Raw genomic sequence first — 13,863 nt, forward strand, 5'->3', positions numbered from 1 at the left:
ACTTCACTATACAAAATTGCTTTTATGGAATCCTAACATATGGAAGACGCATTTTAGCCAGTCCTCATCTCGTCTAATTTGTCCTTGCTCATCTTCAGTGAAGGCAATTCTATAGATTCCCTACGAAATCTCTTTCCTGGAGTTAAGACTTGTTTTGGCAGGAAACTCTCAAGAAAATTCCACTGCTAATGCTGTTTTTCTGGGATCTATGTGCAAATGACTGACAGAAAGCGGTGGAAACAATATGAAATTCATTCATTTCCTCCTGTCATTATCTGCTTTGTTATATAACACTCAAAAGGGTATTTGCTCAAGATTACATGACAGCAGGTGTGTGAAGAGTGTGGTGGATTGCTGCATAAATACACCACAGATGGGTCTCAGAGCCCACCACTCCTCAAGAACCTCCTTTTCTTATTAGATTCAGAGTGGAAGTAACAGGGAAAAGAAATGTTCAAAGCTTCCTTGTGTAAAAAATATTGCAAGAAAGAGGGATGGCAGAAATTAGATGGGATGTTTTGGCAGTGGCATGAAAGATGATTCCAAGAGATAACAGATGGGACTGGATAGGATAGATTACTCATGTGAAATAACATGACAATAGAGAATGGTAATTGCAGTTACGTGAAAACATCAGAACTGATGGAAAGGGCAAAGGTTCCAAAAACTGGTATAAAGTATATTCAACCAAAATTTAATATCCACAAATTCCATCAGCAGCCTTAGGCTTTACAAAAAAAAAAACCAAAAAACACTCCTGGGGGTGGGGGCCCTGTGTTGATTTTCAGTTTGGGTACTTACCATCTTCATCTGCAGCAGGAGTCTTGTTTTTCTTCAATTCTCCTGATTTCCCAGGGAATGACATTTCTCCCTTCCAACTAGACCCTTGCAAGGGGTGGAGAGAGTGCTTCCAGCTAACCATTACTGGACACTAGCTCCAGAGAATGAAGTAGGGTTCCCATTCCCCAGGCATGGATGGGAGATCCCTCGCTTTTGGGGGTTTGTGTCCGCTGCCGGCCAGTTGGCTGTTGGGGGAAGCCCTTCCCACAAACAGCAGCATCGTGTGATGACATTCCTAACCTGATTGGGAGTATCAGGGGTATTGCATGGCAATGCTCTGGCTTGAGGGCAAAACTTCAAAGCGATGTCATCACATCGGGGACATCATCATGCAATGTCTGTTTGGGAGCGGAACCCCACCCCACTCCCAGAAGGCTCCCTCCCATCCCCTGTTGGCACATTGTGGAGACCTGGCAACCCTAGAATGAAGTTTTAAGGGACCTGCTCACAGCTGCTGCTCTTAGCTGGATGATATTTTCAGAGGAAACAGAAATGCTACCCACTGGGAACACCTTCATAGTAGGACTAATTAGGGTACTTCTACAGCAGGCACCCTGTATGAAGACATGTTTCTCATAGTAATTGAATGATTGACTCATCACTTGCAATCACACACATAAACACACATGTGCTCGAACGATTTTTGAAGATTGCAGTGACAGGGCAGGGAGGATGGTTTTCTGCAATGAAACCCTTCCTTCCTTTGTTAAGGGAAGCAATGAACCACAACAAGGAAAGATGGCATATGCAGAGTTTTCAGCAGAAAGGTAAAGAAAAAGTTATTGTCAGTCAGCCACTGTATGGCAACATAAACTAGATGCAGCTAGTTGTTGTTGTTGTTTTTAAGATGCTGGCAGCCGGCACTCTCCTTTCACCCTATCATTTCCACCCATAAACAGTGAAGAGAAGAGCTCTGAGGAGCACATACTTCAAAGGTCTATAAAATGAACCCCATTTTTCTATTCTGTTCAAAACTTAAGAGGTCTTTATATTAGAGAAAGGACTACGTTCTATGCAAATTTGGAGCCATTATCTTTTAAAACAGCAGCATCAGATTTTCTTTGAAAATAATGGTCCCAAAATTCCCAACCCTGGGGGGAAAAACATGTATTTGAGTCCCAAGCCAGTGATATCCTAACCAGAAATCAGGAATAAACAGTAAAGGTATCCTCCCTGACTTCTGAAATTATAATGACATTTTCCCAGGAGCACACTCCTATTCCTGACCAGAAATGTCCCTGTGGAGCTGCTACTAGCTCTGTTGGTGTAAACAAAAAGGTGTTCATTAGGGCTTGTATACAGTCTTATACAAATAAAAATGAAGACCTTATTGTTTGCCCCAACAGAGCAAACGCTATCTCTGTGGAGCCATTTCAGGTCAGAAAAATGGCATGCAGAGAAAACTCAAATGCTCCCTCAGATTTGAATTGGGATCCTGTGACCTCCTTTTTAAAAATAAAAAGAAACCCCTTGTGAATTCATTCACAGAACTTCCATTGTCTCTTGCAGTTTGTCCTTCAGTTCCTTAAAAACACTGCTTGGTTACTACTATAAAGGTAAAGGTTCCCTTGCTTGAAAGCCAGTCGAATCCGACTCTAGGGTTGCGGTGCTCATCTCAGTTTCAAAGCCGAAGAGCCAGCGCTGTCCGAAGACGTTTCCGTGGTCATGTGGCCGGCATGACTAAACACCGAGGCGCACGGAACGCTGTTACCTTCCCACCGAAGTGGTCCCTATTTATCTACTTGCAATTTCTTGCTTTCGAACTGCTAGGTTGGCAGGAGCTGGAACTAGAGACAGGAGCTCACCCTGTCTTGCGGCACCCGGGTCTTGAACCGCTGAACTACTGACCTTCCACAGCCTGCAGTTCAGCGTCTTAACCACTTGAGCCACCGCAGCTCCTTGGTTACTACTACCCATTTATTAAATGGACGTTGCGCTTTTCTGTGCATGCATGGGACGGGGAACGGTGCTGGCTGTGACGGGCTACCAGCGCTTCCCCGATCAGACGCCTGGAGTTGCTGCGCATCATCCAGAAGGTAGTGCTTTTTGGGTAGTACCTTTTTAATGCGTGTTTATGGGCCAAAGGGGCGGATCGGGGATGGATGTGTGACGCTTCCCAGATGTTGCAGCTTGATGCGCCCCCAATCCATCCCTCTTGCGGGGCAAATCTTCCCTTGTGACCGGGGCCATAGTTTAGCATAATGACTAAGCAACTGAGCTGTGAATCAGGATTTGGGCTTCATGAGCTTCTAAAATTTCCAATTACTTTAGGCTTACTTGCATTTACTTGCAAAATTCTTCCTGAATCAGTTCCTTTTCTGGAACAAAAATTGGCTCTGTTGCTGAATTTTAGTTGACTAAAATTAACACCTGTTGATTTAAGGTTTTTTTTTCCATTGCTCTGGTCTTAAGAGAGAGTGTGTTACCAGGGAATAATGTCTGTGTCCTGTGGCACTTTAAGGACTAAGAAAGTTTTACTCGGTATGAGCATTCACGTGCATGCACATTTCCTCAGATACATTGAAACGGAAGTTAACAGGCCATACATATAGGTGTGTATGGACTGTTAACTTTCATTTCAATGTATCTGAGGAAGTGTGTGTGCACATAAAAGCTCTAGGGTTCCCAGACCCCTGGGCTGGGGATCCCCTGATTTTCGAGGTTTCTGCCTGCTGCTGGCCAGCGGGGGCAGCCCTGCCCCTGAACAGCGACATTGCATGGCAATGTCCCCAATGCAATGACATCACAGAGAAGTGACATCATCTGCTCTCTGGTCAAAATTCTATAGTTTGAGTGCAATTTTAACCATAAAGTCTGCCCCAAAGGCAGAGCGTCGCCCCGACGTGATGATGTCACTTCTGCATGATGCCATCACATTGGAGACATCACTGCCCACTGCCAGACTGCCCCCCAAATCTCCCTGCTGGTGCAATGATCGTGCCTGGCAACCCTAGAAAGCTCCCACCTTGAATAAAACTTTGTTGGTCTTAAAAGTTCCACTGGACTCAAAACTTTGTTCTACTACTTCAGATCAACACGGCTGCCCAGCTGGCTCTGTTTTATCAGGGAATGATGTCCTAAAAATTAACACCTATTGATTAAATATCAGCTGGCTTTTTGAATCACTAGTGTACCAAAAAAATGATCTACCAACAGCTTCAGGGCAGAAAAAAAAATCCCTACTTTTAGAATCTACGGTCCCGGTCACACAGGCCTGATAACGCGGGGGGGGGGGAGGTGTGGCTGTTCGCCCCGGAGCAAAATAAAGTATGGTAGCCCAATCACACGGTTCCCCGAGTCTCCGTGCTTAGGCTGTTAGCTGGCAACAGCTGCAGCGTGGCAAAGAAGTGGTGTGGCACGATCATACAAGCATTTCGCATTTGTGCGCATGTGCAGTTCCACGGAGCAGCAGTGCTTTCAGTTTCGTGTTTGTGCAGATGCGCTTATGAAAAACATCTGGTTTGTGACGGGACGTGGATGGGTGCCGGACGCCACGGGATACTAGCACTCCCGTGATCAGATGCCCGCCTGTGCCGCATGTTTTCCGAATACTAGTGCACTTTCCTTGGTACTTTTTAACTCCGCATCTTCGGTGGGACGCCACGGGTTAGCCACGGGTGCGCTACGCTTCCCAGATGTTGCGGTGTGATCACACCCTGAAAATCCACCTGACATTCATGCCTTTCGCATGGCAAAATCTCTGTGTGACCGGGGCCTACATTATACTGATTGTTCAAAGATTTCTAAATGGATAGAGATGGCAACATTCCCCATATCAAAGGCACCTAAGCAGTTGTGGGGTGTTAGGTGAAAGGGGCTTTCAAGGCAAGTGAGAAGCCTATGTGGTTTGCCATTGCCTTCCTCTGCAGAGTCTTCCTTGGTGGTTTCTCATCTAAGTACTGACTCTGTTTAGCTTCTGAGATCAGGCTATACCATGCTGTCTTCCCTCCAGAGCAATCAATTACTTTCCAATAAATACATATATAATAAAGCTGACGTCTTACACACATTTAGAAATCTGCCCTATTGAACAAAGTGGGAGATACTTCACAATTAACAAACAAAGGATCGAGTTGTACATTATCAAATTTATTTATTTACAAAATTCTTCCTGTCCATCCAAGAATTCACTGTGGACAATAACAACAACATTGTCTTAGTTCATTCTTGTAGAAACACTTCTGTGATGCAACTTAGTTTAACAGCTAGTAATGGCTTGCTGAAGACCACCCAGGGAACTATACATCTGAGTAGCAATTGTAATCTGATTCTCCCACATCAAGATTGACCATCTACACTATCCAAATCCAGACAAAACATGATCCATTGTCCACCAAGCCCTGGACAACTGGTTTGGTGCCTGGATTATGCAGCTGTAAAGCAGCACTTTACTGGCTCTTGAAAAATGTATGAACGTTGGGTTTCCAACACATCATCAATATACCTGATTCTCAACATGGCTATATCTGTGGATACTGAAATGTGGACACTGGAGCCATGAACAAAAATGACACATCTTTCTACAACCCTGAAAAATGCCCCAGGTTTGCAGAAAAAATTGAAATATAAAATAAACACATAAATAAATACATTGATTAAATGATGAAAGGCGTGCCTGTAACTTCAAGACATGGATGCTCACAATGGCCATTGCTAGGCAACCACAATGATTTTGTCAGGCCTTGATTTCTGTCAGGAAAATACAGGTGGAGGGGAATGGACACTTTCCATGACTGTTTTGGCCTTTGAGGGGCCAGGCCCAGCAGCAACCACTGAGTGACTTGCGACTATGCAAGTTGCATGGGTCTTCCAGGACTGGCTGGTTGCTGCTATTCAACAGCCTCTCATGAAAGCCAGTGTGGTATAGTGGTTAGAGGCCCTGCTCACACTAGTGGGAAAAGCCGCGGCAAAAGTGCGGCTTTTTAGAGCCGCAGCAAATTGAAGTGCGGCATCGGGATCAGACAGATCCCCCAAGCCGCGCCACATTTGCTCCCCGGCACGGCCACATGGCGAGGGGGAAGTGATGGGATGAAGGGCGAGGCGAGGCAGCTGTGCAGTTGTGTGCATGCGCAGTGTGGCAGGGCCTCGCATACCACGGGATACGGGCGTGTCGGCGATCTCACGGCTCCCCATGCTGCGCGTTTCCCAGTAAGTAGTGGTCTTTTGCAGGTCTCTTTTAAATCCACGTTTTCGGCTGGTAGCGACGGGTTGGGGGTGGGTGCGCAACGCTTGCCAGATGTTGGCATCTGATCGCACCGGTTTAATCCGCCCTCAACCTGTCCATTTTGTGGGGCCAATCCTCCCGTGTGACCGGTGCCAGAGTTTCAAACTGGAGACCAAAGTTGAATCACCACTCTGAAAGGGAAGCTCACTGGGTGACCTTGGACCAGTTATACAATCTGAGTCTAACTTAACAAGGTTGTTGTGAGGATCAACTGGATGAGAGGAGGCTGATGTAAGCTGTTTTGAGCCCAATTTTGGTGAGAGGTGGGATATTGAAGTAAATAATAATACATATAGCTAAAGATGGAGGGGGCAGATAAAGGATAGGTTGGTTGGCAGGTGGAAAGGAAAGGAAGAGGAAGAGAAATATGAGGATATAGGAAGAAAAAACAGTGTAGGCAAGAGGATACAGGGGAAAGTGAGTTCCCTCCCCCCCACAAGTTTTTGCAGGTTCCCTACCGTGCAACTGGGCCAGGCTCAGCCAGCACTGGGCAACTCCGTCATAGTTTCCCCAGATGGAGTGTGTTGGCGTGGGGGGAGTAGGAATAGGCTATGGGAGCTTTCAGGGAAGGGAAATTTTTTGGGGGAAGAGAAAATGAGATGCCCCCTGCAAGTCCTGCATTTGTAATATATCTAATTCTCAACACGGCCAAATCTGTGGAATCCAGAGACTGGAGTCATGAACAGAATAAACAGACCTTTCTACAAACTTGAAAAATTCCCAAGGTTTGTAGAAAAATGTGAAATACAAAGAACAATGACAAAATGTGTTGTTGTTTTTTAAAAAAGCCGTCCAAAGACCATGACGCGATTGCATGAATCAGGGTTTGTAATTGCATGAACTGACCCAGTTCATCATGAAATTCAGTTTGTGCCCATCCCTAGTAGTACCCATAGCTTTAAGAAACAAATGTCTTCAGTGGCTGTTATTAGGCATCCACACAGTATTGCCTGCCATCAGCTTTGTTTTCTTTCAGTAAAAGGCAGGGAGAAAGGGCAGGGCCCTTTCCAGGGTTGTTTTGGACTCAGGTGTGTTTTGAGGGATGACTCATCTGGGCCAGGCCTGGTAGCAGCCAGGCGACCTCCTACTCCAAAACTTGCATGATACACCCATGTCAAGCTGTTCACTATTGTTGAACAGAAGTCACCCCATGAAAGCCAGTATGGTATAGTAGTTAGAGATTCAGGTTAGGATCTGGGAAACTGAGGTTTGAAGCCCCACTCAGCCATGAAAGCTCACTTTGGGTTAGTCACATACTCTTCAGCCTAACCTACCTCACAGGGTTATTGTGGGATAAAATAGGTGAGATTAAAATTATGTAAACCATTTTGGGTCCCCATTTGGCAGGAAAGTGGGGTATAAATGAAGTAAACAAATAAATACATCTGGAGATGGGGGGCAGCTAAAAGGTAGTTTGATTGGTGGGTGGAAAGGAGAGAAGGAAATAGAGAAGGCTGAGGATATCAGGACTGCCAGACAGAGCCCTAGTGTGGGGACTGGGAGAGGAATATAAGAGAAAGTAAGGTGTTCCCTGCAAATCCATGCAGGTTCTCCATGGTGCAACTTGGCCCAGCCTGGCCTGACAACCGGCACTGTGCAACTAGGCCATCTTTTTCCCAGGGAGAGGCTGCCAGGGGGACGGGAGGATGGAAATCTGAAGATGAGGACAGATAAGCCTTTCCGGCCTGAGCTCACGGCATGTGAGGAGGAAGTTCTTGTTGAACCTCACTAGTAGCAGGATCTAAAAACTCACCATGCATAAAGATGCTGGGGAATTTGTGGATCTGTACGTGCCTCGTAAATGCTCTGCTAGCAACCGGATAATTGGTGCTAAGGACCATGCTTCCATCCAAATAAATATTTCAGAGGTTGATAAGGTCACAGGCAGAGTCAATGGCCAATTCAAGACAGATGCGATTTGTGGAGCAATCCGTGGGATGGGGGAATCTGACGACTGTATTCTGCGCTTGGCAAAGAATGACGGTATTGTTTCCAAGAACTTCTAACTGGAAAAGCACCGTGATGTGGAATTTCTTGTATAATAAACCTGTTTGAAAAATTAAAAAAAAAAGATGGGGACAGATAAAGGTAGGTTGGCTGGTGGTTGGGAAGGACAGAAGTAAGCAAGGAAAGGGGAGAGGCTATGGGGACTTTCAGGGAAAGGAAACAAGATGCAGAGGGGGAGATGAAAATGAGATGGTCTCCAGAAGTCCTTGCTGGCCCCTCACTTGTATTTTCTTGTTTTTCTGCTACAAACAACAGTTCTTTGGCTTATTTCTCTTCTCTCCAGCATACAACCATATCCATTTTTACCAGCTGAGAACTCATCCTAGGGCTTCGTGCCATTTCTCAAAATAATTTTGCTTCCAGCAGAGGTGCACTGAGTTGTGTTTTATCTTGTGGGATTTGAATAACCTGCACATGCTGCAGTGGTGTGATGTGATGTGCGATATTTAAAGCAAAGCCGTGATCGGGATCATACGCAGTCCATACATCTGTGAGAGAGCTATGCAAGTGCGTAATTGGACGGAATCGATGCCACAGAATTTGCCATCCTGAAAAGGTCACCTCTCTTTTCCTTAAAACAGCAAATAGTCAACCATCATAATCAAATCTAACTATTATACCAAATTAGGTGGCTCTCGCCTCAGATCTAAATTCCTGTAGCTGTTTACAATGACAAAACTTCAGATACGTCATCTAAGTTAATATCTAGTTTTGTTAGTACAGTGACTACCGCATTGTTCCTCTGTTCTCAATCTTTTAAAGGACCAGAGGTCATTTTGGGGGGGATCGCAGTTCCCCCAGGTGAGGTACGGGGGCAGGGCACATGACGAAGCCCCGCCCCCTGCTTCCGGCCGCCCCGCTTCCGGCCCTCATTCAGCCAGGAGGAGGCAGGAGATGAGGGAGGGTAAGTTGCTTCCTCCCTGCCTCTTCCCACCCCTGCCTGCCTGGGGCCAGGGAGGGCCTTCGCGGGGCTTCCTTGCACTCCTGCCAGCCTTGCAGGTCCACCGCCGGGGTGATGTCAGGGGGTGTGGCATATGCTAATGAGTTATGCTAATGAGTTCCCCTAGCTCTTTTTCTACGAAATGACCCCTGTAAAGGACCCATGTGTTTCGTTTTGTGCTAGTGAGACAACTGAAGAACCATTGGTTTTTTTAATCTATATATTCAATTGGGGGCTGACATTTTCTCCTTCTTCCCAGAAGGCTAAAAGTGCTGCTTGATAAAATCTCCATCCACAGGGTCTTACGATCAGAGGTGGAAATCTCTCCCCTGCCCATTGCTGATTAATACCCAGACAAAGAGACCCGGAGAGCTCGATAGCTTACATACTGTGTTGCATTGTTTTGGTCAGTCCTCATCAAATATATTTCTTTGAAAAGCAAGTTATAAAATGTCTGAATAAATAAAATAAAAGAACAATTAAAACATTGAACACACGTTTCCCCTGGTAGCTGTCCAGGATAAATTAAATTCAGCCTGGTTCACTGAAATGCTGGTAACCCTAGTAGTGCCTACCTATAGATCTCCCATTTCCCTGGTCACCCCTCAAACTTCATTCCCTTTCCCATATTCAGCCTGGGCAAATCAAAATCTTGTAGATGGAATACATTATGCACACATACATATGCAGAAATGATTAATTTACCATTTTTTTCCCTTGAGGTCAGAATGTGATTTGTTTGCTTATGTGAGTTTGTAAAGTATGAAGATAGTCCTGACCAGACACCCTGTCTGCTAAAGAGCAAATCACCATGTATTTATGAACTGAGGATCCTTTATTATTATGTATCCCTTTTCAAGTGCATAGCTGCTAGTAATCTTAACAAGAGCAAATTCATTTATCTTCACATGCTGCAGTTATTGTACTCACTTCAGAGTTGTTGGACCTAAATCCCTCAGAGGCCACACATGACTATGTTCTTCAGAGTTATTTACTTGTTACCCCGGGGCAAGCCCTTTGGCTCTGACATTGACTTCCTAAGAACTGCCTTTTGACCTTGTTCTTCATTACCATGGATTTTTCTTTGAAAGATTTTTCCTTCCGCTTGGAATTCTTTCTGTCAGCACTTCAGATGTAATTTCCGATGCAAAGGACTAAGAATCACAGACAGTTTAGTTTATTTGATCCTAGTATGACATGTCGCAAAAAGCCATCTTTGGAAGGTGGGCGGTAGGGTTTCCAGGTCCTCCCTGGCCCCTGGCAGGGGGTGGAGTGGGCATAGGGTTGCCAGATCCAGGTTGGGAAACTCCTGGATACCACACTCCTCCCCATCAAGCCAGCTGGGTGACCTTGGGCCAGTCACAGTTCTCTCAGAGCTGTTCACTCATGAGCAGTTCTGATTCAGAGCTCTCTCAGCCCCACCTACCTCACAGGGTATCTGTTGTGGGGAGAGGAAGGGAAGGAGATTGTAAACTGGTCTGAGACTCCGAGTGAAGTGTGGAGTATAAATCCAATCTCTTCTTCTGGAGATTTTGCGGATGGAGCCTGGGAAGGGCAGGAACTTCAGTGGAGTACAGTGCCATAGATTCCACCCTCTAAACCATCCCTTTTCTTTGTGCAGAACTGATCTGTGTAGTTTGGAGATAAGCTGTGATTCTGAGGGATCCCCAGGTCCCATCTGGAGGTTGGCATCCCTAGCAGCAGCTAGGCCCATAAAGGAAAAAAAAACACAGATAGGATGCTCTGTATCCAGCAAAAAGTCCTACCACAATCTTATTGCTTTCTTGGACAGTAGGAATGTTGTCATCAGGTACTGGGATGCATGTTTGCCAGCAAAACCCAGCAGCCTTGAGCTTCTTCAGTCTCTGTCCACCAGAAACATGTAGCAAAACAAAGTTGGTGAGGTAATGTCTTCGTTTCCCCAGCCCTACTGAGTGTGAGTAGGGTTGTCAACCACCAGGTGAAACTTGGAGATCTCTTGGAATATACAACTGATCTCTAGACCACAGAGATTAGTTCCCCTGGAGAAAATGGCTGCTCTGGAGGGTGGATTCTATGGCATTATGGCTGACTGAGGTCCCTCTCCTTCCCAAATCCTTCCTTTCCCAGGGCCCTTCTTCCAAGTCTCCAGGAATTTCCCAACTCAGAGTCAGTAACCCTCGCACGATGACATCACTTCACAAAAAATGGGGAAGCGGGTAGGAGGAAGTTAGCCCTGGATGTCTTTTTTGGTTGCAGACACTGTGCCTCCAGGAACATAGAAGCCCTGTCTTGACTCTTGGGATTTAACCAGGGGTTATTTCCTGCAGGAGCGCACAGGAGCGGAGTTCCAGCAGTAAAAGGCCCAGGGGGTGGGCACATGCAACAAGCCCCCCCTGCTCCCAGCAGCCCTCAGTCAGAGCAAGAAGCATCCAGGTAAGCTGCAGAGCCCCCCCGGCCCCCCAGTCCAAAACAGTCCAGTGGCACCTTTAAGACTAAGTTTTATTCAGGTACAAGCTCTCCCTCCTCTGTGAGGGAAGATCTGCATGTTCCCCCCACAATAGCTAGCAATCCAAAACAGTCCAATGAAGCCTGAGTGGTGGGTGTTGCCTTCTGACACACTTCCGGTGATGTCAGGGGGTGTGGCATATGCACATAAATTATGCTAATGAGTTATGCTAATGAGCTCCTGCACCTCTTTTTCTACGAAATGACCCCTGGATTTAACAGTTTAGACGTTAAAATACTGCAAGAAAGCCAACACAGTAAGTCATCTTCCCAAAGCAGAGTGGGAAATGAGCTCACCTGTTCCCTCCTTTGCACCCATTACGGGACAAAAGTTCCTTGACAGAGATTTGCTCCTCTGCAAGGTAATTAACATAATTAGCATAAGTCATGCCTATTAATGTAAGCAGGATGAATTTTGCAAGCTGACGAGAATTTTCCAAGCAGAACCAAAGCAATTTCCTAAAATACCTTTCCGGTTTTGCTTTTAACATGCATTTAGAAATGATCGGAATGGACCCACATATCTGAAAGCCACACTTATCTTCAGAAGCTTTTTGAAATGGCTTCGGGTGCAGGACATCTTAAATTATGAAACAAGCTCAAACACTGGGAGGTATGTAATATAATACCAATATTTCTGAACAAACAGAATGCCCCGAATCATATCTGTGTATGCATACACTTGTTCCTCTGAAGCGCCTAGTGTTGTGTGCTGCGTCTCTCCATCTGAGTGTGCTAAATGGGCCTCAGCGGGGAATGCTGTTCTTTCCCCTTCCCACCCTCACTCTTTACAAATGAAGTCATCTGAATTCACCAAATCAGGGGGGGGGGGAGGGAATACGAATCTCCTACTCAGTTTCCAGTGGTGCCATAGAAGGACAGGGCTATAGATTTTCCCAGGAGTGAAAAATAATTCACTCGGCTTGCTCGTTATTCATACAGACAGCGCATTAATAATACGGGACCCTGAGATCTCTCCTTATCTAGGCCGGAGCACAGCTAGAGGGATGAGAAACTGACTCCTTGGATTTAAAATAACATTTCCCCCCTCTTTCTGTAGAAATAGGAATTGATTGAAAGTACTTTTAAGGAGCTGAGAGAGAGAAAGAGAGAGGGGGAAAGAAACTGCTCTTTGATACCATCTAAAGTACATATTAGATAAATAGAAAACTATTGGCTTTTTGACTATGAACAATTTTCACTTGATTCGAGTGCTGATATAGAGAAGCACCATTTGTAATACCAAGTATTTACTGAGGACCCACTCAGAGCCGACTGGAGCTAGAACGTACCTTCCCATTAACTTAAATGGGCTCCGAATCAGATGTGGAACTATACATTTTTTATGTACTCCAACGCCGGTAAGAAGAAATTAGGTACAGCTGTTTTATGCTATGGGAAAACGTCTTTCAGTGCGGGTTAGAGAAGAAGCACTGAAGTTAGCTTTCTCCTTTCATACCAATGGAGGCATGCTCTACTAAGTACTGGCTTTTATGTCTTTGCCATCTGAGGAGAAAGGGTGAACTCCACCCCCCCCCCCCAGCTCTTCATGTCAGGTACATACACTCCCACGAAAAGTTGCTTGCCCATGATCAGTTGTTGTTGTTTTTGTCTTTCCGGGAAACTTTTTTTAAAGTGGGTATTGCTAGCATGGTCATTTTTCAGGGTTCCGCTCCCTCCCTCAGATCTTTAGAAGTTACATTTCTGGGAAACGGGTGCATTTCGCTGAAAGCACACATTGTAAGGGCATGCATGTGAACACTGAGGGGCCATGCAGTGTACCTGCCTGCAAATTATCACACGCTGCAGCTGCAGCTGTAAATGTTGAATTAATAGTAAACTTTTTTGGTATTTTGAATTAGTATTTTTTAAATTGTTAGTAACCTTTAATTGAAAGAAATGCACCAGCTTGGCTCTTAAGGGCAGGAACAACAACGTACTGCAGAATAAATTAACATGGTCTATATCAGGTAGTGAAGAACTTTCAGAAATGGGGAATATTGGAGAAGAGGTAATCCTCATGAAGTGAGCCCAGGCCTGTAGCCACGGGGGCCCTTGGGATGATGCCCCCTCCTGAATGTGCCCTGCTCCTCATCTCCTGGTGTCCCCCCCCCCGGGAGGCAGAGTAAGTCTGGGTGACCAGCGACGACTGCACTTGCCAGCAGGGTATCGCGGCCAGCCTGCCACCTCATGGTTGGCCAAGAGGGAGAGGGAACCTGGGGTCAAAGTCACAAGAGAATGGCCTACCCTGGTGCCTCACTGCACCTGTGCCAGCCTGGGTCTGGGCTCCCGATCAGGTCTCCCTTCGCTCATGGTGGCCAGGGCAGGTACCAAGAGGAAGCTGCCTCAACTGAAAGGATCTGGT

At 45.8% G+C, this 13,863-nt stretch overlaps 1 protein-coding gene across 1 annotated transcript; it reads left to right on the forward strand.

Annotated features, from left to right (window-relative positions):
* The first annotated feature begins 7,793 nt into the window (after window positions 1-7,793).
* On the forward strand, window positions 7,794-8,121 carry LOC107124271 (40S ribosomal protein S21-like). The gene has a single exon (XM_015427727.1). It carries the CDS (start codon window positions 7,819-7,821, stop codon window positions 8,068-8,070), a length of 252 nt encoding a protein of 83 aa, XP_015283213.1. The 5' UTR covers window positions 7,794-7,818; the 3' UTR covers window positions 8,071-8,121.
* Window positions 8,122-13,863: the final 5,742 nt, after the last annotated feature.

Source organism: Gekko japonicus, unplaced genomic scaffold, assembly GCF_001447785.1.
Source record: "Gekko japonicus isolate JY-2015 unplaced genomic scaffold, Gekko_japonicus_V1.1 scaffold673, whole genome shotgun sequence".
Lineage (NCBI taxonomy): Eukaryota > Metazoa > Chordata > Lepidosauria > Squamata > Gekkonidae > Gekko > Gekko japonicus.